This window comes from Pelecanus crispus, chromosome 2 (genome assembly GCF_030463565.1).
Source record: "Pelecanus crispus isolate bPelCri1 chromosome 2, bPelCri1.pri, whole genome shotgun sequence".
In the NCBI taxonomy this organism is placed as follows: domain Eukaryota; kingdom Metazoa; phylum Chordata; class Aves; order Pelecaniformes; family Pelecanidae; genus Pelecanus; species Pelecanus crispus.
Window position 1 is genome coordinate 70,373,720 of NC_134644.1, and position 25,520 is coordinate 70,399,239.

The 25,520-nt window shown below is 42.0% G+C and overlaps 1 protein-coding gene across 6 annotated transcripts in view; it reads right to left on the bottom strand.

Annotated features, from left to right (window-relative positions):
- The window catches only part of TGFBR1 (transforming growth factor beta receptor 1), a 43,473-nt gene extending 26,322 nt beyond the window's left edge, over positions 1-17,151 (bottom strand). For 3 of the 6 annotated variants that reach the window (XM_075706578.1, XM_075706576.1, XM_075706574.1), the window contains exons 1-3: positions 17,098-17,132; positions 9,217-9,468; positions 8,571-8,792 (exon numbers count right to left, since the gene is read on the bottom strand). In XM_075706578.1, the coding sequence (XP_075562693.1) occupies positions 8,571-8,792; positions 9,217-9,358 (364 nt within the window). In that variant the 5' untranslated portion in view covers positions 9,359-9,468; positions 17,098-17,132. Of the gene's footprint in view, positions 1-8,570; positions 8,814-9,216; positions 9,469-17,097 lie in introns of all 6 variants that reach the window. The other 3 variants (XM_075706573.1, XM_075706575.1, XM_075706577.1) reach the window with 3 other exon arrangements.
- Positions 17,152-25,520: the final 8,369 nt, after the last annotated feature.

Here is a 25,520-nt window from a genome sequence, read left to right on the forward strand (position 1 = left end):
GCACGGACCAGTGTCTCAGCCATTAGGAGTCAACGTCCCTATGCTCAAGAGAGAGGATATAGAGGATACACACCACGGGGCACCCTGTGGTTTTACCTGCGTGATTATGGAGAGGACATGAGAAAGTGGGATGGAAAACCCACCTCAACCTTAGAGGCACGGGTGCGTGAGTTGCAAGGAAAAACTATTAGAAAAGGCGGTTCTCCCAGGAAAATTGCAGCTCCAGTTTCCAGTGAGCAGTTCCCCAGACAGAGTAAGAGGGCTAATTTTACTTCCGACCTTAATCAGGGGACTTTTGATTCACATTTACAGGAAGTGAACAGCGAATACTGTGACCAGTGTTAGAGGGGCCCTGCCTCCAGCCAGGTGGAGGAAAGGGACAACCGGGTTTACTGGACTGTGTGGATTCGATGGCCTGGAACGTCAGACCCACAGGAGTATAAGGCTCTAGTGGACACTGGTGCACAGTGCACGCTAATGCCATCAAACTATAGAGGGGCAGAACCCATTTGTATTTCTGGAGTGACAGGGGGATCCCAACAGCTAACTGTACTGGAAGCTGAAGTGAGCCTAACTGGGAATGAGTGGCAAAAGCACCCCATTGTGACTGGCCCAGACGCTCCGTGCATCCTTGGCATAGACTACCTCAGGAGAGGGTATTTCAAGGACCCAAAAGGGTACCAGTGGGCTTTTGGTATAGCTGCTTTGGAGACAGAGGAAATTAAACAGTTGTCCACCTTGCCCGGTCTCTCAGAGGACCCTTCGATTGTAGGGTTGCTGAAGGTTGAGGAACAACAGGTGCCGATTGCTACCACAACTGTGCACAGGCGGCAATATCGCACCAACCGAGACTCCCTGATTCCCATCCATAACCTGATTCGTCGACTGGAGAGCCAGGGAGTGATCAGCAAGACTCGCTCACCCTTTAACAGTCCCATATGGCCAGTGCGAAAGTCTAATGGGGAGTGGAGACTAACAGTGGACTATCGTGGCCTGAACGAAGTTACACCGCCGCTGAGTGCTGCCGTGCCAGACATGCTAGAACTTCAATATGAACTGGAGTCAAAGGCAGCTAAGTGGTATGCCACAATTGATATTGCTAATGCATTTTTCTCCATCCCTTTGGCAGCAGAGTGCAGACCCCAGTTTGCTTTTACCTGGAGGGGTGTTCAGTACACCTGGAACCGACTGCCCCAGGGGTGGAAGCACAGCCCCACCATTTGCCATGGACTGATCCAGACAGCACTGGAACAGGGTGAAGCTCCAGAACATCTGCAGTACATTGATGACATCATTGTGTGGGGCAACACAGCAGAAGAAGTTTTTGAGAAGGGAAAGAAAATAGTCCAAATCCTTCTGAAGGCTGGTTTTGCCATAAAACAGAGTAAGGTCAAGGGGCCTGCACAGGAGATCCAGTTTTTAGGAATAAAATGGCAAGATGGACGTCGTCAGATCCCAATGGATGTGATCAACAAAATAACAGCTATGTCCCCACCAACTAGCAAAAAGGAAACACAAGCTTTCTTAGGCGTTGTGGGGTTTTGGAGAATGCATATTCCAAATTACAGCCAGATCGTAAGCCCTCTCTATCAAGTGACCCGGAAGAAGAACGAATTCAAATGGGGCCCTGAGCAACAACAAGCCTTTGAACAAATTAAACGTGAGATAGTTCATGCAGTAGCCCTTGGGCCAGTCCGGGCAGGGCACGATATTAAAAATGTGCTCTACACTGCAGCCGGGGAGAATGGCCCTACCTGGAGCCTCTGGCAGAAAGCACCAGGGGAGACTCGAGGTCGACCCCTAGGGTTTTGGAGTCGGGGATACAGAGGATCCGAAGCCCGCTATACTCCAACTGAGAAAGAGATACTGGCAGCATATGAAGGGGTTCGAGCTGCTTCAGAAGTGGTTGGTACTGAAGCACAGCTCCTGCTGGCACCCTGACTGCCGGTGTTGGGCTGGATGTTCAAAGGGAGGGTCCCCTCTACACATCATGCAACCGATGCTACATGGAGTAAGTGGGTTGCATTGATCACACAATGGGCTCGAATAGGAAACCCCAGTCGCCCAGGAATCTTGGAAGTGATCATGGACTGGCCAGAAGGAAAAAACCTTAGAATATCACCAGAGGAGGAGGTGACACGTGCTGAAGAGGCCCCACTGTATAAATTGCCAGAAAATGAAAAGCAATATGCCCTGTTCACTGATGGGTCCTGTCGTCTTGTGGGAAAGCATCGGAGGTGGAAAGCTGCTGTATGGAGTCCTATACGACAAGTCGCAGAAACTGCTGAAGGAGAAGGGGAGTCGAGTCAGTTTGCAGAGGTGAAAGCCATCCAGCTGGCTTTAGATATTGCTGAAAGAGAAAAGTGGCCAGTCCTTTATCTCTATACTGACTCATGGATGGTGGCAAATGCCCTGTGGGGGTGGCTGCAGCAATGGAAGCAGAGCAACTGGCAGCGCAGAGGCAAACCAATCTGGGCTGCCGCATTGTGGCAAGACATTGCTGCCTGGGTAGAGAACCTGGTTGTAAAAGTTCGTCACGTAGATGCTCATGTACCTAAGAGTCGGGCCACTGAAGAACATCAAAACAACCAGCAAGTAGATCAGGCTGCTAAGGTTGAAGTGGCTCAGGTGGATTTGGACTGGCAACATAAGGGTGAATTATTTATAGCTCGGTGGGACCATGACGCCTCAGGGCATCAAGGAAGGGATGCAACGTATAAATGGGCTCGTGATCGAGGGGTGGACTTAACTATGGACAGCATTGCACAGGTTATTCATGAGTGTGAAACATGCGCTGCAATCAAGCAAGCCAAGCAGTTCAAGCCCCTTGGGTATAGTGAACGATGGCTGAAATATAAATATGGGGAGGCCTGGCAGATTGATTACATCATGCTCCCACAGACCCGCCAAGGCAAGCGCTATGTGCTCACCATGGTGGAAGCAACCACTGGATGGTTGGAAACATATCCCGTGCCCCATGCCACCGCCCGGAACACCATCCTGGGCCTTGAAAAGCAAGTCCTGTGGCGACATGGCACCCCAGAAAGAATTGAGTCAGACAACGGGACTCATTTCCGAAACAACCTCATAGACACCTGGGCCAAAGAGCACGGCATTGAGTGGGTGTATCACATCCCTTACCATGCACCAGCCTCCGGGAAAATTGAGCGATACAATGGACTGTTAAAGACTACCCTGAGAGCAATGGGTGGTGGGATGTTTAAACATTGGGATACGCATTTAGCAAAAGCCACCTGGTTAGTCAACACCAGGGGATCTGCCAATCGAGCTGGCCCTGCCCAATCAAAACTTCTACGTACTGTAGAAGGAGATAAAGTTCCTGTAGTGCACATGAAAAATATGCTGGGGAAGACAGTCTGGGTTACTTCCCCCTCTGGCAAAGGCAAACCCATTCGTGGGATTGCTTTTGCTCAAGGACCTTGGTGCACTTGGTGGGTGATGCGAAGGATGGGGAAGCCCAATGTGTACCTCAAGGGAATTTGATTTTGGGTGAAAATAGCTAATGAACTGAATTGTATGATATTAATTGTTTTATAATACTGTATGTTATCTCTTAACTGTATGTTATCTCTTAACTGCATGTTAAAATAATAATATAGTAGGTTAATATTAAGTATATAATACTGTATATTATGATTGCTATATGCCACATCAATGGTATTGCAGTAAGAATTGCCCAGCTTAATGAAAATGAACTTTGATGAAACCATGTTGGAATGAGAACTGACTTCAGCATGCAACAGTCCAACACTGCACACCACCTCTCCTGCTCTGAAAGACTGTGATGACAGATGGAACCCAAAGTCATGGGCTAAATGAACTCAATGGACATTTTAGAGGGATGGGCCATAGACAAAGGGAATGATATCTGTGTGTATATCAAGATAGGGAAAGCGGTGGTGATTAATTGGAACACATTAGAAAGGGGAGGGCCTGTGCATGACGTAGATGGTATAGAATAAGGGGTGGATACTGTCCTGGTTTCGGCTGGGATAGAGTTAATTTTCTTCCTAGCAGCAGGCATAGTGCTGTGTTTTGGATTTAGTAGGAGAAGAATGTTGATAACATGCTGATGTTTTTAGTTGTTGCTGAGTACTGCTTATGCTAGTCAAGGACTTTTTCAGCTTCCCATGCTCTGCCAGGCACACAAGAAACTGGGAGGGGGCACAGCCAGAATAGTTGATCCAAACTGACCAAAGGGCTATTCCATACCATATGACGTCAGGCTCAGTATATAAACTGGGGAGGGGGGGTTGGCCGGGGAGCAGCAACCGCTGCTCGGGAACTGTCTGGGTATCAGTCGTCGGGTGGTGAGCAATTGCATTGTGCATCACTTGCTTTGTATATTATTATTACTATTATTATTATATTGTTATTATTATTGTTTTACTTTATTTTATTTCAATTATTAAACTGTTCTTATCTCAACCCAGGAGTGTTTCTCACTCTTACTCCTCCAATTGTCTCCCCCATCCCATCAGGGTAGGGGGAGTGAGCGAGCAGCTGCGTGGTACTGAGTTGCTGGCTGGGACTAAACCACGACAGACATACACACTGGGCACAACTGTATCTTAAGCTCTTGGGGTACAGCTTCTTTTACCTGTGCATGAATATAGATAACAATCAGTTTGCTAATCAGGAGGATGAGAAAATTCAAGCCCATGTTAAATTTCAACAGCAGCAACATTTGGCATCCTGTGTTCAGCTATAGTCATCCAATTTACCCCTGAAGCCTTTATCATCATACATCATAACAAAGTATCCTCAAGCCTTCTGAGAGTTTAATAAAAGAGTTCTTTTTTCCGTATCTTAACTGTACTCTGATTAGCTTGGACCAATAACTGTCCAATGCATAAAAAGTTTGTACCCGATTTGGATAATTCGGGAATTAAGGAATTAAGTTCTAAAGTAGTAAAGGTAGCCAATAAAAGCAGTTGCTAGAACTTTGTTCTTGTTTAAGTCTCTGCCCAGAAGACTTCCCCTAAGGAGTAATTAAAAAAAACCCTAAACCATGAACTGTGAAAAATCTCATTCCTTCAAGCTTCTATGAACCACAAGTAAGTTTTTAAGGAGCTTTACATTTAGTTCAACTGATTCAACTTTTTGTGATCCTTCGTATTTCTAAACACTAAGTTCCTGCTTGAAGTCACCTACCAATAATAACCAAAGCTCCTCCCCCCTGTTTTAGGCAGTTGTTCCTACTTCCTTAAGTTACTTTGTCATTTGTGAGTTGGAGAGTAACAGCTGGGCATCCCAATCTGTCTATACAATATGTAGTTGATATTTAGAGATTTGCATCATGATCTCAAAATCATTCTCAGCTCCAAGAGACTTCGAAATCCTTCTCTTAGGAGCTGCAGCTTCAGCAGAAGGATCCGTTTTAGATGTTTCATCAATTCCCTTCATCAACCCTCTAAATTGTTTCAGGTCTTGTTCATCATGGAACAACAGGGCAATGCTAACAGAAGTCAAGACTGAATAATTAGTAACAGCTTACTATTCATTGTTGCAGAAAATGAATCCTACTTCCCTTTTGTTCCGAGTAGGAAGCTCATTTTTACAGTTTTGATCACTTGTCTGTTTTATATGCTTCTCTTCAGAGAATACTGTACCACAGAACTGGCAGAATCCTTTTTATTTGACTACGAGCTCTTTCAGTCCCTCAGCACAGATTTAAGAACAGAACATGTACTTTAGGTCACCAGACTAAACACCTCCTTTAGCTGTGCCTCTAAGGTCTGGGTTATTGTCTGATCTATATATTTCCATTGAGTTTCTTGCAACCTCTCACCCCAACAGTATCCCTTTCACATAGTTCAGTTTGACAGGGTTAAGCACTTTTAACTAGCAGCTCTGACTTTTCTTCCTTCAGTGACCCTGTTCCCCACCCCCACTTTACTCCATAAACATAGTCTTCTCAATTCTAAATGTGCTGTACCAAAGTCTGGACTAAAATAGACATTTAAATGAGATTCAATTGCTGCAGGCATATTTCAGGACACAAGAAAATTATCAGTTCAATGCTAGGGCACTGTGAATTTATATAGTCATTGACTGAGTAATTTTGAGACAAAGTGATACAAGTCATTGCAAATATATACACTGCCAAAAGTACAGAAAATAAGTACTTAAAGCACCTCCTATCCCACTGTCATAATAAAAGGGAAGTATGGAACACTAAATAAGGCTAACACTTATCTTAGAAACAGCTGAACAACATGGATCTCACTGCAGCTGAAGTTAAAAGATCACTCTTAAGCAAACATCCAGTCTTATTTTAGAAGGAACATGACTTCGTCTTTCAACCATAAAAACAAATTAGTGAAGAGCCTTCCTTAGGCGTAAGTCAAATTCAACCATATTTGTTGGTTTTCTTCCTCTGATGCAGCCATCAGTAGCCAATGCTCAAATACCATAGTAGGTTAGGTGCTCTGGGAGTCTGTACCAGCTTGAGTGTCCTGGAGCTCTAAAAACTAAGTAATTCCCCAGCATTCTGCTTCTACTTAAAGTACAATTTGCCAATAGGCAAGGGAAGAGTCAGTAGTTTCTAACCATTTGCTCTGGAGGAAGAATCCTAAGTTTCTTCTAACTCCGATTCCCTGCTTTTCAAGAGCTTCTTTTGAAGGAGTACTTCCAGAGTCAAACATGGAGAGGCTCAGAAGCACCACAGGTAAGAAGGCCAGAAGGAAAATGAAAGAATATTCCTGACAACAAATGGAAAGACCAATAGCCAACTAAGTCTAAATTAACATTATCATAGGTCTGACTTCTGATCTAAAGAAGCATGGGAAAGCAGCCACATAGGAAGTGGCAGACGTGCTGTGACTATCTACAGAAGTTAGAAGGGAACTATCAACCACACAGTACTTTAAAACAAGTATGACTAAACACAGTTTCAAGGGATAACTTTAAAGGCTTTCTCTCCTGGGTTTGTGTACTGAAGTGATAGCAGCTAGTACATTGCAGATGACTACTCAAACATATAGAACATACACCTGCTCTTTCAAGGTTTAACTTTTAAAAAAAGATCAGAACTTCTTTTCAGCCTTCTTTAGGAAAAGTCTGTACCTGCACACATTAAGGAAAGAGTTTTATGCTCCTAAGAGTGCTAACAATTATACAACATAGTTTCCTGCATTCCAAGAAATTTAAGTCTTTGACTCCTTCTTGTTCTCTTAGCAAATCTCTTTTGCATACCCCTCCTAGAAAGGGCGTAACTGGAGGAGCAAGTCCAGTGTTTGCACTTATCAAGTTCTAGATCAATATATTGGAAGTTCTATTAATCACTTTCATTATTTGATTTGGTTATTGCTGTTAGTAAATGAGAAAATTGAGATAAACACAAACTACTAAAGCTCCCTTTCTAACCCGAAAGCAACTTACCCTATCATGATCAAATCTTATTTGGACACACAAAACATTCTCAACTGAAACATAACTGCCTATACACTTGGTGCATCCTTACCGTCTTCAGTGAGGGTACGACTAAAGATGACTTTTTTTGACCTATATTGTAAACATGTTCAGTGAGTTACATTGATTTTACTTGGTAGAGCAATGGACTCAGTTTTACCAGTTACTGCCCTTGGGAAAGCAACACAACCTAAATGCTTGGGTTTTGTTGTTATAATTTTTCCCAGTTCCTGGGAAATGAAAGAATTCAGCAGCTGAGAATCAACCTCCAGGTATTTCTTTGCAGAACATACTCTGAAAGAGCATGGATGTTTCAGCACATACATTTGCAAGCAGTAGGAATAATTTTCAGTATTAAGTTATTTAAACTTTTTATATAATAGAAGGCTGATAAGAAGTTGCAATACACAATCTGATGTCTCACTCCTTAGCATGGACCAGAGATTAATTTATACAGTGATTTATCTGACACATCATCCCCTATCACTGCCTATTAAATCATATTTCTGTGACACAGACCACCACAATCCTATAAGCAACTATGTCAGGATTACGATAGCGGAGACTATATGCTAACAGACTACTGCTTCATCTTCAGAGCAACACCTGTTAAAGTCAGAATTAAAACAAACAAAAAAATGAAATCAAGGGACAGAAATTCTTCAGATGTGATCTGCATACTGCATCCACTCTATACACATAGAAATTGCTATTTGCAACTAAAAAAATATCTTCCATAAGGAGAGAACTGGCTAAAATATTAACTTATATTTAGAATTCAGAATATTCTTCATGTACCAATTGCTACAGATCTAAATGAATTTTCAGTTTAAAGCTGAAGAAAAAATGTTACAAATTATCTCAAAACCACAGAAGATGGTCATTTACAATAGCTGACCATCATATTCCCTGCATATCAGACTGTACTCTCAGAATGATGAGGAACAGTAGCAGCAACTCAGTATTTCTTTTATTTCCCTTATTTCCATATATTGAATCTTCACTGATATTGAATGAATCTACATGGAAGTAGCTTTTCTAAATTATAAGTTTAAGTAGATTTCACAATATTAAAAAAATGATGCCTTACAAGACTCTTAAACACAAAGTAATTGCTACTAGAAGTGTAACATTACCTGACCCAGAGCCTGAAGTTGTCATATCATAAATTAAATCCTTTAAAGTAGTTCCTTCCGATATAAAGGGACGATCCAGTGAGGGATCTTCTTCACTTGGCACACGATGATGAATTACAGTACGATTATGACAAAGATACAGAATCAACATTAGTGAAATGCAGACAAAGCAGACAGGTCCAGCAATGACAGCAGCCAGTTCCACAGGTCCTAGATTAGAAGCTGGTTTTCCCGGAGTAGGGCCTGACAGTAAAAATAAAAGCAAATGGTAAAATTATTTCTTTCTTCTTATGCAACTAAATTTATTGTATTTTGCAGTGATCTTCAGATTATTTAACTGTATTTGTAAAAACTTCTGCACAGTAACTTTTTCAAGAATCAAAATAAGTATTACAAAGGACAAAAGCAACTATGTGCTTACTCACAGTTTCCATTTAACTTGCATCTAAGTTCAAAACTGGCCCTAATACTCCTATCCAGAAGATTAAATTTCTTGCTCCAAATCTCTTGAAATTTTATTTGCAGAATCTAAGGTGTACTTTAGGCCTTCAAATTCACCTAACAACTTCAAAACTGAAACTTCTACTCTTACAGAATTTTCAGTTTAAAAAAGTAAAATAAAATCAAATATGCCAAAACCACTTACCTGGTGTTGGAATTGGAAGTTCTATTTTATTGCAGTGGTCTCTGTCACAGCAATGAGGCACAGTAATGACTCCATCTCTGGACGAGGGGGCACAAACAAACGGCCTGTCTCGGGGAATCAGATCAATTTCTGCTATACACATACTATTGTGTATGACTCTGTCTGCAGTTCGTGTTACTGAGGTAAAACATAGCCCATCTGTCACACATGTAAAGTTGTCTTTTGTACATAGATGGCAGTAACACTGTAATGCTGTATTGAGAAAAAACATTAATGTTAGTATTGGTACAGGTTCTGAGTTGAGAAACAAACTTGAATGACCAAAGAAATAAGAGTTGAAAACAGTAGGAGGCCTATAACCTTTTGGGCACAGAACTGTAATGCTAAAGAACAACACTACAAGGCATTTTAGTGGGACAAAAAAAAAAAAATTAGGAGATGAACAGATGAAAGAAAGTAAGATTTAAAGCTGAAGTCATCTCTCTTTATACAATTATGTATTAAAAGAGAAAGGCTTCAATCCTAGATGGTCCTCCAGGTAAAGAAGTTCCATTACAGTTCCTCATACTAAAGACTTAGACTTTTTAATAATATTATATCCTCTATAGCATGCAATTCTGCTATTTTCAAAGACAATACAAATAAAGCCATTTCTTCACAATAACCACAGGTATAGCTTTATTAAGTGACAAACAGGATTCTGCTGGCTACCCAATATTACTACTTTACTGCTGGCTACCCAATATTACTACTTTACACATTACTTGATGGCTTCAATTTTGCAACAAGGAAAGGGCATATAAAGGCTTAATCCTCATTGAAAAAAAAAAAAAAACAAACCAACCCCTGAACGACCCGAGAACATACCCTTTCACACAAGCAGAGTATGGTTTAGACTTGTTATTTATGAAGCCACAGGAAAACATTGCCTTACATTACTCAAGTTCCTGGTTTACTAAAGCTATCAATTGCACTAGTAAAGGAGGGGGCATGGGGAGTGAAGCAGGAATGACAGACTAATCATGTCTAAGATGATCAGGTTTCATTCTTTAAATTGCAGAAGTTCTTGGAGAAGGAAGACTACTACTTCAAATTTCTTTCTCCATTCCTTCCTGCATTTACAGGACCAAAGCCAGACAGAGAGCAGTACAGTAGCAACAATAAAATATCAATACACTGTGACTCCACTTGTTCATCTGTGGAGAGCAAAAGCTAGCACAGAACTTGTGTACATGCATGCAGAAAAGTTAAAATACGGAAATTTAGACAAATTTGAAATCTTAAACATTCATGCCCAACACAAAAAAAACACTGAGCCATAAACAAACTTCTTTCAAGGATACATACAAAAATCCCACACCAAAGGTGTGAGGATTAATAGGTGGCAAAGATGCCCCAAAAATCTGAAATTCGGTGTTTCACAAATTCAGGAGTTTAAGATAACCACCTGAATTGCCTCGGATATTACACCCCCCTCTATCCTTGGATATCATGGATTTAAATAAATGGTGATCTGATCTCAAATATATACTCCATCTCAAAGTCTTGATTCCAAGTTGTACCCCTTTCTCTGAAAACACCTCCTTCCCCCAAGATTTTGAATCAAACCAAATTATTGCCACTCATCTTCCAATGTTACAGAAAAGATATGATAAAGTTCTTCGGACCTGCTACAGAAAGATAACACATGTTTCAGAGAGAGTCACGAGCCCATAGACCAGTCAGAAAAAGGGAGAAAAATAGGAATGGGATTGCAAAACTATTTTAGTATCAAGATTATTGAAAAAATAATTAGAAGGTATATGAAATAAGAACTGGCACACAGGAAGGTAAAGCTTCTTAACAGTACCCTTTTTAAAGATACAGTTTCCTACCCCTATCCCTCCATCAGAGAAGTAAGGAAAGTCTTATTATTCAGAGTTTAACTATGAGAACATTTAACAATTATTTTCCTGTTGGTGTGCCTTTGATACTTTACACTTGAACAAAATTTTTTTCAACCCATTAAAAGTTTCCTAAAGTATTCACCCATTGATATTTCTTGAAACTTTCCTAACAAGCAGGCCTTTATCTCACTTGCTTCATCCATGACTTTTTTTTTTTCCTATTTAAATAATATTCTTGGCTCATCCTAACTGCGCATGCATCTGAACATTTACAGTAAGATACAGATATTCAGTAAGATATATTTACATTCAGTCACTGTACAGAGGCCAAGTTACTCGAAGTGAAAAATGAGGTTTAGGTTGACCTTGTTACACTTACTCATCTTCCTCATCTTGTGAAGTTGTAGAGACACACAGATACCACCATGACTAAACAAAGCATCTGGTGTCTTACCTTCCTCATTCATTTTGTTCCCACCTCTCCTTTGCTATGGAATTCCCAATGAGTGCAATTTGATACAATTCAGACTTTTGTTCCAGTTTGATGCCACCATCTTCTAATCTCCTGCCAGGACACTGTCACACACAACTGAATGGTCTCCTCAGCACAAATAGATCACCACTTCCTTCTGAAGCTACTCTCCCCCCCGCCTTAAAAGCAGAAAATAATGCCTAATCAGCTGAATAGCCAAAGCTTCTAGGAATACAGGTTTTTGCTGCTCTCTAGTGGACATACTCTTAAAAAAAAAAAAAACAAACCACACCATATTAAAAATGCTTCAGCCCCCTTCCTGCTCTTGCCACTTACAATTCTTCATGCTTTCCAACTCAAGCCGGTAACAGTAGAATTTCCATATTTTACTAACAGGAAAAGTAATTCAGCATCTTCAGCAACAATCCATAAAAGGAGGAGATGAAACGGAATTGGAATAGCCTTGCCCATGTCTCACTCTCCAGTTATCTATGCGTAAAAGAACAAAGACTATGACTATATGAACACATTGCAGATGAGATTTAACATCAGTGGGATGAGGAGATGTCAATGACCAACTGCCACTTCATTCATATAAGGGAAAGTGTTTTCACTTATAACTGATCTCAAAGAAAAAAAATATCATACTGTTGTCCTCTTGGAGATAAAAATTTTTGCTTTGTCTCCAACTAGTCCATGTTCTTCTCAGAGAAACATTGTAGTAATTTTAAAAACTCAGAAACCAGTCAGGTCTCCAAGTTCACTTAAATGAATACAAACATTTCTAGAATGGGTTGATAACAGCACGCGATGAGAGAATGACAACTCTGATCTTCAAGCTGATCTTCCAGAGCCAGTAGTATCTTTCAGGTATAATGAATTTCAATACGTTTGGAAAAAAACCCTTTAAATCTACTACCACAAAAGGCTCCTTCAAAACTACTGAACTCAAAGAGGAGAGGTTAAAAAAAAAAGTTTTCACTCAAGTCTTAGTCCATGTTTTCCATGGCAGAGAATTTTTTTTTTTTTTAAAAAAAAAGCATTACAACAGTGTTTGGATGGAACCACTAGCATGAAGCTCCACTACCAACTAATGAAAGGTGATGTCTAAGTGATATGAGGCTTGGGAAATTAAAGTACAGACAGCTAAATGAATGCACTATAGACAACCAGTGACAAGTCAAGAACAGAAACTGGGTCACCATAGTAATTTAGTGCCTCCTCTTCTGCATTTCCTCACTGCACCATGACCATTCTACATAATCATTCCTGCTTTATGTCACTGACTACCGTAAGTTATAACTGCATTGTCTTGCTATTTTCTAAGTGTCTGTGTGTGCATTATGACACATACCGTATCACAGAAGTTATCAAGAGCATACTTCCCATACCTCAAACTGATTTAATAATAGATTAACCTCTTGTGTTGAATACAATTACTTGGGCAATTTCTCAGGCTCAGACTCTCAGTTTGACAGTTTTGCATTCCCTTTAAAAAGTCTCTGTTCCATAGGTACTGCAGCCTGGAAAGCCCACAGTGATGGCAAAGCAAGGTGGCCACATAAATGAGACACTGAAGCCACACAGCTTGACAAAACTTAAAATAAGCTGCTCCTCAGGAGCTCAGCTATTAATTCTCTGTTCACTTTTTGTATATGGTATCAAGTACACCCTATCCATTTAACTTTCAGAAGTCTGTACCATTAGGTACCTATCAAAACAGCCTCTTCTGTATCTGTTGTCTTTCTGAAGTTAGAAAATTGCACAAAGCCTTTATTTTTAGAATTGCATAAACCCCCGTGAATCACTATATAGTATTTGCTAACATCCTGCAGAACTACTTCAACCAGACAGTTTAGCACAGAACTTCAGCCAAAGAATTTTTGGTTGGAAATCATGTTGAAATACTGTCTTTCAAAGGATGCTAACAAAGGGTATTACAGCAGTTAGAACTTGTGAGGTGCTCTAAAAAATATCCCAAACCCACATCTCATAATGAGTAATGAACAATTTTATATTATTAATACTTCTATTTATTTATTCATACATCTTTGTTTTTCCAAATTTTAAAAAGACAAATAGTCTCAGGCACCCAACAGCAGCATTATGCTGAAGAAGAAACTCCAGATCCTTCTCTTGTGACATTACAATTCTTCTCCCCTGGAAGATACAATTTTTGAAACAAAAATTTCACCAGAAAGTAGACCTTCACCAGAAGAACAATCAGGATTCTTGGTTCCACAAGATATAGAGTTTCAAGGGATAAAGGAGTGAGGCTATGATGTGCAACAGGCACTAATAGATTTTGGGGAGATGAACAAGAAGGCCGTAGTGTTTCCTGGTAGTTTTTTCCCTATGCAATAAAATTTGCAAGAAGCAAAAAAGCATAATATAGAAAGGTGCTGTCAGCTTCCTATTCTCTTACTCAGACAATCGCCTCAAACAATACACCTGACTCATCCCTGAACTCTTCTAGCTCAAGATATGAAACTGTTTAGGTCTTACAATATCCGGGACATAGGTACATTTTTTTTTTTAACCATGATACTTCATGACCTTCACTAACTCATTCTTCTCAAAGGCACTAATTAAGTTTAACTGTTGTGAAGTAACAGTACTGGATATCAAGTTTTCAGGACAACTTTTACACACATTTCACCCATCTTTGTTAAGCAGAACTTCCACCAAGGGTCTGCAGGTTTTGGCAACCAAAGTGATACACTCAAGAAAACATAAAAACTACTTTATTAAGGCACTATGTTCAACTTGCAAGTAATGATAAAGCCTTATGAAAAATCCCAGCTTTGAAAAAGCAGTATTATATTCTCTCTAGTGCAGGTGCCAAATGACACTATCAGGTTTTTTTGCATCTCATCCATAAAGCTACTCACAGGTATGTTCAAGCCTCTTACAGCAAGACACATTAAAAAATTGTTTCTGGTATCTTTCACAGAAGATTATGCTTTGGAGAAACAAAAGAAAGTTAAAATTAAAAGCTTAGGTTATAATTTTACTAATGTTATAAAAACAGAAAGAATAAAGATATCCTTCATTTGTAATTTTAAATTCATTTCAGCATACAAATCATATTTCCATCTTTATTTGCGATTAGGAGCAATTGTGTGAATGCAAGAGTTCCCAAGAGATGACTCCCCAGAACTCGGGGGACACCAGAGACTATGGCTCACACAGTAATAAATAAATAAATAAATAAATAAATAAAAGTTAAACTTCAGACTCTGTCTTACAAGTTAGGGCTGTTCTACTGTTCAGCTAGCTGCTGTGATTCATTACATGCCTGATCTCCATACAAATCATATCACAAGACAATTCATTTACACAATAACACGAGTATACTGTGGAACAGCAGCATCAGAAGCAATCAGAAAATACCTAACTTTTGTCAACCCATGATAAGAATATAAGTAGCAGTAGCCAAATCATACCTGGCACTTCTTTGTCAACTTAACCACAATGCTCAAATTAACCCTTTTACCAGTACCAGGACTTGTCTAGGAGTTATGGATAAAGAACCCTGGACCCCCCTCTCCATTCCCTTGGATAGGAAGGATTTATCTTTTTTTTTTAAACAAAAGGTAGCACACCACCACTTCCATCGTTCAGCTTTTGTATGGAAGTCTATTGCCTTGTTTTAACATAAAACTTTTAGACCTTAGCTTCATGACTGAGATTAAGTGAAAACTGCTGATTGATCAGATACATTAAAAGGGAAAAGTTCAAAGCTCAAATCAAGGTAAAATTTCCTCAACATCTAAATTGGATGTGTTACATAAGAAAGCTTTAAATTATTGAAGCCTACTGCACCTTTTCAAGAACACAAGAACAACCATGGGTAACTTAAGCTTATTTCACTGTTTCCACATCAAAGACTTTCCATCTTCTTCAATAAGAATATGGGCAATTAATTAACAGAGCATTTTAGTATAGCAAGTTATGTTTTCTTTAAGTAATATTTTCTTTAAGTAATATTTTCTTTAAGTAATATTTTCTTTACATCACAAGTACCATCTTAGATCGAATTATGAACAGCATGGTAAAAATTCAGATTGAGGGAAGTCTCAAAGCTGTAATTGAAGCAGAAAGTCGTGGTGCTTCTCCACTTTCTCTTTAAAACCCAAAGCAATGTACAGTCTACCTACAGTAGAATTTAGGAAGTAGACCGACTATAAGGTGCAGATTTTGCGTATCTGTCATCATCATCTAACTTACTACAGATGAAACTCAAACCAATTAGAGTAGGGTGTCTATAACATTTATATACCCCATTCAGATACACAGCCCAAACTGCTAACCAAAGAACTAAATAGGCTTTTTTAAAAAAAAAAGTGGAAAAATATTTATTTCTTGCATTTCTGAATACTATTAAGAACTCTCATTTCATGCATTAGCTCTGCAACAGCACAGCTCTGATACCACATCTCTCTTACAAGACAGCACAGGTACAGAAGGCTGGAGGAAGAAAGCCGTTTTACTATACAACATTCACCAAAGATTTTATTTCCACAGGGTTTGGTCCTCACAGAGCATACAGTCTAGCTGTTTGACTGTAACTGAACGATCACCTACCTAAATCACCACGATACTAGCTTTCAGAACAGACGCCGCCAGCACACCACAATGTGGCGCGTAACGGAGCTAAAGCATCTGACGTGGGAGTTAAGGGAGTCTTTTGCCTTCACTACGTGGAACATTCAACACGTATCTACACCAGCCGCCGCCGCTTGTCTCTCCTCCCCCGGGGCACTGTTTGTAAGCGCCCTTCAGCGCGCCGCAGGGAGCCCGCAAGGCACAGCGGCTTTTCCCCGGCCCGGTGCCGAAGCGGGCGCATCCCGGGCGCGGGCAGGCACCCTCCCCGGGAGGGCAGCTCTCACGGGCTGCTCTGCCCGCAGCGAAGGGGGGAGGGAGGGAGGGAGGGAGGGAGGGAGGAGGGTGCTCCGCCGCCGATAGCCAAGTTGCCTTCGCGGGCCACGGCCACCCGTAGCCGGCGTGGGGAAGGAAGGGCCGGCCGCAGCCCGCGGGGTACAGGCCGGCGGGCTCACGGGGCTGGGGGCGCGGGAAAGTTACCCCGGGCCGGCGCCACCCGAGGCGCTACCCCGAGTGGGCCGGGCGGGTGCCGGGGGGGGCCGGCTATCAAGGGGAGCCGCCACGGGCACCGCCTCCACCCCTCACCACCCCCGAGGCGAGGCGAGGCCAGGCGAGCCGCCGCTGCCGCCGCCCCTCCTCGCCCGGCCGCCCCACGCCTGCCCCACGCCGCCGCCCCTCCCGCGGAGCCGCCGCTGCGCTCGGCCAACAAAGGGGCGAGCCGTCCCCGGGCCCCGCCAGGCTCGGACACCGCGGGGGTGGGGGGGAAGGCGACTCCGCCCCAGCCGGCCCCTCCGCCATGTTGTTGAAAGGAACCGACGGGGACCCGCAGCCCCCCACCGCTCTCCTCCCCCCGCCCCAGGCGCCACCTCGCCCGCTCCCTCCCTCCCCTCCTTCCCCCTGACACACGCGTGCACTCACCCGCCGCCCCGGGGAAGAGCAGCGCGGCCGCCACCAGACGCAGCAGGGCCCAGGGCCGCCGAGTGGCCGCTACCGCCATGGTCCGGTCCCGAAACCGTAGAGCCAGGGCGCGCGCGCGCCCGCGCGCCAGGATTCCGCCTCGCGACCCCCCGCCCAGCCCAGCCCCTCCCCTCCTCCTCCCCCCCCCCCCCCCCCACTCCCTCCCTCCCGCCCGAGAGAGAAACAGAGAAGGCGCTCGCGCCGCCTGCGCCTCCCCAGCTCGCTCCTGCCGCTAATGTAACTGACGCGGCGGCGCCCTCTGATTGGCCGCTCTCCCCCGCTCCGCTCCCGCCCCGCCCCGCCCCCCGGCAGCTGCCGGGAGCCCCAACAACAACAGGCGCCTGAGGGGCGCAGCCGGGGCGGCCGAGGGGCGGGGCGGGGCGGCCATGGGCGGCTGGCTGGCGTCGCCTCGTCGCGGCACCGGCGAGGATCGGCGGCGGGGACTCGGGGCGGTGAGAACCCAGCCGGCCCCGGCGCCGGCAGCTCGGTGCTGTCCCTGCGCACGCAGCCTGGGGCGCTGCCGGCGGGCGCCGTAGCTTCGCTCCGGAACGGGGGCGAGCGCCCGGGCGTGCGGCTGAGGTGCTGCGGCGGCGGCTCTCGCCAGCAACGGGGAGGACGGTCCTGGCCGGCACTCCTCGGCTTCTGGGCTTGCTGGCTGCCAGGTGCGGGGCGGCGGTGGCAGCGACGGCGCTGGAGGGAGATGCGGGGGGAGTTAAGCAGCCCTCAGGTTGTCTCGGCAGAGGAGGAAAAGCCACAGCAGCCGAGGAATTAACTCCTCTTTGGAGGCTCTGCGAGCGGGAGACGGACGAGGAGAAGCGTGAGGAGCCCTTTCGTTGCTCGCTGCGATGCTTCTCGCTCACGTGGGCTGTCGGATGGGCTGTAGATGTAGCACACACAGACTCTGACAGCTTATTCACTGCTAACATACCAGCTGGCGTGCGTATGAGGCAGCTCAGCGTTCGTCCTGCTAGTCCTACAGCCCGCTTGGCAATTCGGGAGCAAAGGATTTGTCTTCCCGCAGCGGGAAAAACTGTAGGGTAGAGACTACAAGTTTTAGTACTGTGCGAGAAAAGGACAATGCTAGTCCCCGTGCGCAGCTCCCGTCTTACTTCACAGTGTGCGCATTTGCTGCGCGTAACTGGAGAGTGAAATAGGAATCAGAAGCGAACTTACACAGCCCAAAGAGCTGTCTGAGGTTCTACTGAATCTTGTGGCAACTAGCATCCACCCTGCGAAGAAAATTACCGTGACTGAGATTGTTACTTTTATCCACAGCTTGCTTAGCTTTTGCATGGGTGGCAGGGAAGGAGGAAAGGCTCTCTTCTTCCCTCTTGGGATCAGGTAACCACTCTCCCAAGTTACCTGCTTGCTCTGGGAATCCATGTCGTTGTCGCCGTGTCCGTCCCCCTGTCCTCCCCCCGCCCGCCCCCGGCTCCACTATCTGTCCGTTGTGTCCACATCCTTAATCAGTGCGGAGTACCTCAAGTTCAGCATATGCTTTCATACTACTCTTGTTGCTCGTTTTGCTTGCTGTGTGACCCTCCAATCATAGGACAAGTCCTGTAGGTCACAGATGTTCTTCCGCTTGTTACCTGCAGTCACGCTTGCAAGCTTCACGTACCGTCTCTGCCAGGTGGTGACTTCCCAGTTCACAGTGTTCAGGGCAGCAACCTCCACGCTCCTCAGTGCCACAGTCACTTCCATGTCACAGTGATCTCCTGTCTCCTTTTTAGCTGCAGTTGTTCAGCCAATGCAGCCTTTATAAAAAGTCTTGTTTCTCCTACAGTAAAATTCACCTGGATAAGAATCTTGATAATACAACAGTTCAAAGTGAGGTAACTTGTTATTAATTCTTTCCCTTTCTCTCCAAGCAATGATCAGCATCATATATAAACAGGCCTGAGTTATATTTTCTCTTGCAAAATAATATTTTGATGGCAGATGTCCTTCATGACAGATGTTGGACCACATGTCTGGATTTGATATAGATTCATGCCATAATGAACTACTGAAGTTGACAACATGAGGCAAATGTTCTTAGTTATTCATATGTAGAAATACTTAAAGGACTAATCCTCAAGTAATATACTAGCATCAAAAAGAAATACTGAAGCACTGTTAAGATTGCTCAAATCCTGAGGCGCTGTTAAAATTATCCAAATCCCAAGGCATCTTTCAAATTCATATAGCGCACTGAAACTCTAAGTAAAGAAATCTATATGCTTGGGGAAAAAAATGTACTCTTCATTTCGCCATCACAGATCTTATGGATTTAGGGATGGGCCACAGGCAGTATCTCTGAAGGAAGGCAGGAAACAGGCAGTAGAGCACAGTGAAGGATTTCTTTCAGGGCTCCCAATTCAGTCCTTTGGGGAGCATCCTGAATTAGGATCCTGAGTGATGTTTGGCTGCCAGCCATAGAAAGAATAAGTCACTTGCAGGTAATGGCTCACCAACTAAGATGGTTTCAGGTCACTTTCAAGTAGTGAACAGTGCCACCACAAATTAAATGTTTTTGCCAGGCCTCACCCTTCTTTTGTAACATGCATGAAGTAAAGACCACTACTGAAGAAATACCTACAGTTATGTCATCCCCTGTCCTGGTCCCTGGGTACCTGTCTCTAATCTTGTGTACCACATTAGAGTCAAAAGCCAAAGTAAACTTGGGGCAGAAGCAGCAACTTGCAAAGCTACTGAAATGGATTCTGTATGTCCAGAATCAGCCCTTTTCTTGTCATGCTTCTGTTCCATGTTTCCAGATTGATAGGACTGCAGCTTCTGGTCTTGATTAAGGTGGGGTCTAAGAACTTCTGATTATGATAGACTCTTGATGTAAAAAGGGCTCTGATAGACAACTGGATCTTGTTCTTGTTGGAAGGTCACTGATTGTGAAGGTCATTGCCTGTGCCTTCCCCCATTAGCTTCCCCCTTGTTACTGTAAGATTCATCCCTGTGTTTTTCCATCATCTTTCTCCCACGACTACTTCTGGAGTCAGTTCTCTTCCAACATTTTGGTGTTCCCATTCCTTCATATGCACTTCATAACTGCTTCTATTGCAAGCAGGGGGTTTGCTGGTCTGGGTAGGACTTTAGGAGGGTTATGTGAGAGATACTTAGATTTACTTGTTGAGTTGCACGGTAGTTCATGTTACGTACTCTGTTTGACAATTAATAAAATCTGTCTTTTTTGATATACAAGATGGAGCAGTTAGATAAAAAATACAAAATACAAATGATAGCCTGAGAAGATTGAAATCATCGGTTTCTCCCCATGTCTGCAACCAACTGAATGCCAATCCAAAGGAAATGAGGAGATCTTATTTATGACTGCACCTAGTTACATTCATCCTTAAATATGCTAGTTAGGCAAATGAGGCTAAGTCAGGCCATGACACAGTCAGCAAACAGTTTCCAAGATATGCCTTTCTGTAAAATGACATTTTATTTAGGAAGAAAATAACTCTTCTGTGATTTCCGATTTTTTCAAAATTATAGTAATTGCTTGGCCTTTTTCTGCCAAAATAACGTGAAAAAACCAATTTCACTGTAGAAATTTGCCAAGTTCAATAGAAAGCAAGTCCTCACCATTGGGTATTTATGACATTACAACTGGATGTATTAAACGTTGTTCTTCAGCATTTCATGTGAAGGAAACTTTCAAACCACTTCTTACCTGCTTTAATCCATCTTTGTTTTCACAGTGCTTACTGGGAATGGAAATGTAGTCAGTGGAAATATATTTAGAAAAACAGGCAAGAAAAACATTTTGCCTAGCGTCATTTATGTAATAAATTAATGGATTTCCACCATTCCAATTATAGAAAGATGCAACAAATTTAATCATTTTTCTTAATGCAAGATAGAACACAAAGCAAGACAACATAGAAAAGCCAAGTTATCTGGCTTTATGAGATCTGTTGAGATCATCAAAATGGTTTAACCTATTTAATAATCCTTGCTTTTTAGATTCAGTAAATCAGGTTATTATACAGGGAATATCTGCAATTTAAACACAAGTTAATTTCTTGCTTCTGTACTAGAATATGACATTTATACCCATATGCAGCACCTACAGGGAGAAAGGATGAAATAATTAATCTTTACTTAGCACTAGTTTTATTTCTTGCAATAATTATTGAGAGTTTTTGAATGTTTCTTGTGTTTTCTTTGTGGAAGACAAAGCAAAATATTTGCGACTGCATGAAAGGTTCAAACAGAACTCTGTCATGCAAAAAACCCACATACTAAGGAACTACATAGACCATTAAAGTATAACCAGTTTTGAAAAGGGACAAGTGGTGAGACAGACAATTATACAAAACAAATTGTTCTGTAGATTAGCTTTTGACTAAGGTCAAGGATATGAATGTTCTTGCACTATAAGCTGATTTACTTAAGAAAACGGGCACTAGTAAATACGAATTTTTTAGCTTTTAAAGTAAAAATGTATGGAAGTGTGGTAGGAAATAATATTACTGGTGACCACTAAAAGCTTTATTAGTCTTTCAGTGTAAGAGATAGTGTATCATGGTAATAAAGAATTCTGATTAATCTCTCAGCAAGAAAATATGCACACTTAGTGCTAGAGCAAGAGGAGATAAAGGTGTTGCAAAACTTCATTTGATGTTTTTACAGTTTTCTTTCCATGGCAATTAACTAAATTTTCTATGTTTTTTTAAGAACTATTCAGTGCATCATGATATTTACAAATTATGTTCACCAAGGAACTCAGCAAGAAAGAGGAAAATTACTGAATGTGTAACATTTACCAAAACAACACAATAAGCTATTTTCAAAAAAATACCCCACCTAAAACAACAAATGCTGGCTCCCCACCCGCCCCGAGTCCTCTGTTTTCCCAAGCAGTTTTACTCAAACTAGGACAGAAAGGATCAAAGTGCTTAGTAGTGTGCAATTTCTATAAGCATGCAAATCAGAAAGTTTAGCAAAGATTGGTAATCTTGCTAAATCAGACAAGCAAAAGAAAACACTTTTTTGAAGTCACTGCTTTATAAAATACTCAGAATTACTCATTTTATAACCTTTATAAACATTGCCTGATTTGCCTCATCAGTGCTTCCAAAACTAATTACAGTGAGATTTTAGTTATTCAAAACCCAGTTAATCATCTCCATTAACAGAAGGGCAGTTAAAGCTTAAGACATATGAAACCCTTTTCACTTTTAATTCCCTGTCTCTGTGTCATGGTTTAACCCCAGCCAGCAACTAAGGACCACACAGCCGCTTGCTCACTCCCCCTGCCCCGATGGGATGGGGGAGAGAATCGGAAGAGTAGAAGTGAGAAAACTTGTGGGTTGACATAAGAGCAGTTTAATAACTGAAATAAAATAAAGTAAAATATTATTATTATTAATAACAATAATAATAAACAAAGCAAGTGATGCACAATGCAATTGCTCACCAGCTGCTGACCTATGCCCAGCCAGTCCTCAAGCAGTGATCACTGTCCCCTGGCCAACCCCCCCCCAGTTTATATACTGAGCATGACGCCATATGGTATGGAATAGCCCTTTGGTCAGTTTGGATCAACTATTCTGGCTGTGCCCCCTCCCAGTTTCTTGTGCACCTGGCAGAGCATGGGAAGCTGAAAAGTCCTTGGCTAGCATAAGCAGTACTTAGCAACAACTAAAACATCGGTGTGTTATCAACATTCTTCTCATCCTAAATCCAAAACACAGCACTGTGCCAGCTACTAGGAAGAAAGTTAACTCTATCCCAGCCCAAACCAGGACACTGTGAGACAAAGCAGATCCGTATCTCGGAGTTACGAACTGGGCAGCCCAGCAATACACCTCATCAGTATGCAGCTGCTTGATCCCCTCCAGCTAACACTCTCCTTTTTGTACAGCTAACAGGTTTGTGGATACATTGTAGTGTTGTATGTTCTTACGCTGCAGTTAAGCAGACCTCAATGATGATGGTTTTGCACTGCTGCTGTTAAACCCCTCGAGCTTAGTGTTTCGTGCCAGCTTGTAGAGTGCATCAGCTGCCGAGCTTATTTCCTATACATATGTTATCCAACTTCATTTGAAATCAGGTATGAATGTATTCAAAGAGAGCAGTGTTGATTGTAGGTCTCATTAAAGAGAGGTCTAATTTATGCTGGAAGCAGGGAAGAAGTATATAGTCCAAGACACGTTTCTAAACACAGAAGTGACTAAGACGACTGGTTAGCTTAGGGAGGGGTTGCCAGAAGCAAAGAGGCTGACATCAACGAGGTCTGGAAATGACTTTAGACTGTACGTCATTATCTATTTGAAGGCCTTGTATTGCTATAGCAACCCTGAAATTGCGTATCTCACCTATGAATACAGTGAAGGACAGATGCATTAAAGTAGCTTGCCTCTAATTAAGAAAGGATACCTTTTTTTTCTATGGAAGTACAGCTTTTACCTGCTTGAACGCTACTCCTCATACCTCATTATGCAAGTAATAATTTATATCATTCTGCTTTTCAAGAAAGGTCAGTTTCCTCCTACACTGAAACCAGTTTTGAGGTTGGACTCAGTGTAGACTTGAGTGGGGAAGGAGCAGTGTGTGTAACTCACCAAAAGTTAATGTCTCTCTAGTAATGCACAGATCATGAGGTTTTCCTATTGTAGACCTCTGTGTACCCACTAGCAAGTAGGCATCCTGTGGGTTTGACAAACTTCACTTCTTCTTCCATGCAATTAGGGCTCATTACAGACAAGAAATTTCTTAGAGCAGTAAGTGGGTATTGTGGTGATAAGGTGCTAAGACCCCAGAGAATTAGATTTGGGGATCTAGATTCCAGCTTGGATTAAATATCAGTCATCCTTAAAAAAGAAAACAGTTTTTTAATAAAACTTTCACTCTGTCATTAAAATAACATTTTGTTCAGTTAAGTGTAAATGCACAATAAAAAAAAAAGAAGAGAAGAAAATAACACACCTTCAGTAATGATTAATTCCTGACACTGATTTATTAACCCTGCAAACTGGGAATGAGAGAAGAGAGAGTTTCTTCTATAGCGTGCTGTAGGAATTGCCTGTTTCTCTGCAGCCTTTCTAGACTTGCTACATATTCCCCATCCGCTCTTATTCTTCAGTGCTTGTGACTGTATGTTACCTGAAGTGATAATGTCAAACTTTCTATCACGGTTCAGGTTCTGCCTGGTTGTTTCAAAATCCTGTTTCTGTGGTCTATCTTAGCAGTATTTTCTGTAAGTTTTCACTTGTTTGTTTGCAAACAATAGCTGGAGTTCACTCTAAAGGTACTGTACTTTGAGCAGTCCAAGAAAATTATATGGAGATTTTCTGTAGTGTGTTCTAAAAAGGTGTTTTTTGGGGGTTTTTTTTTGGGTTTTTTTTTTTAAATCAGGTAACAGAGTTTGTACCTACTCAGGAATAAAAATTTAAAGAGAGGAGAATAGACTGAAGATCTATTTGAATAAGATGACAAATTATTCAGTGAAAAGAGACATGGTGGAAATCAATTGTAGAACTCTGTTTTTTACCAGTTCTTGAGCAGTTAAGTTTCTAACTTTTCTCCAAGAATATATAATTTTGAGATTGTTTAAGTCCTTGGTTATTTCTCCATTCCAAAGTGTCATTATTAACAGGGAAGACTTGTGTCACTGGACCTATAAAAAAATAATAAATCATGCTGTTTTCATTTCTGAGTTAGTATGGGAATTCTCCTGAATAACATTTGCAGGTTGCAAATAATAATTTACTTCATTCTGTTTCTCTATAGAGATAATATTCCATCAGCCATATCCCTTAAGTGTAGTGCCAAAGGTTGACTTTTATCCAAGAAATCTTACTAGACTGGATACTAGATCACTGAAGAAACTGACTCTCTTGACAATTTAAGAATGTAGCAAGAATGCTTGTACTAAAATACAGCTAGCCAAAAGCATAAGGCTTGAAGAACACAGTAAGGATGAAAAATTAGTGAGAGATGATGGAGGCTCTCAAAGGTCAAATTCTTTTAGGAAAGGCTAGGGATGTACAAAACTGTTTCATATATTGAAAAACTATTTCATCTGCACTGTAAACCACTTGGAAGGATGTATTTTTAAATCGTGGCCTTAGTAAACAAACTTTTGAAGCAGGATTTTTTTTTTTTTTTTTTTTTTTTTTGAGACAGTAACAGCTACAATATCCTCACACAAGAAACCAAATGTTCTTATTACTGAGTCTGGAATGTTTTTTTGGTAGAGGTAACTGTTCCTTTTCTTGCTTTCTGTTCTGTTTTCAGGCATTTTTCCAGATTGTGTCCTCGTTTTCTAAGTGGGGTTGTTGACCACTGGTTATTGAGGTCCTAATAACTGTATACAAAACCAGACTAAGCAAATATTTAGTTCCTGTGTCTTTGGATATGGAAATACTCTTGTCTAT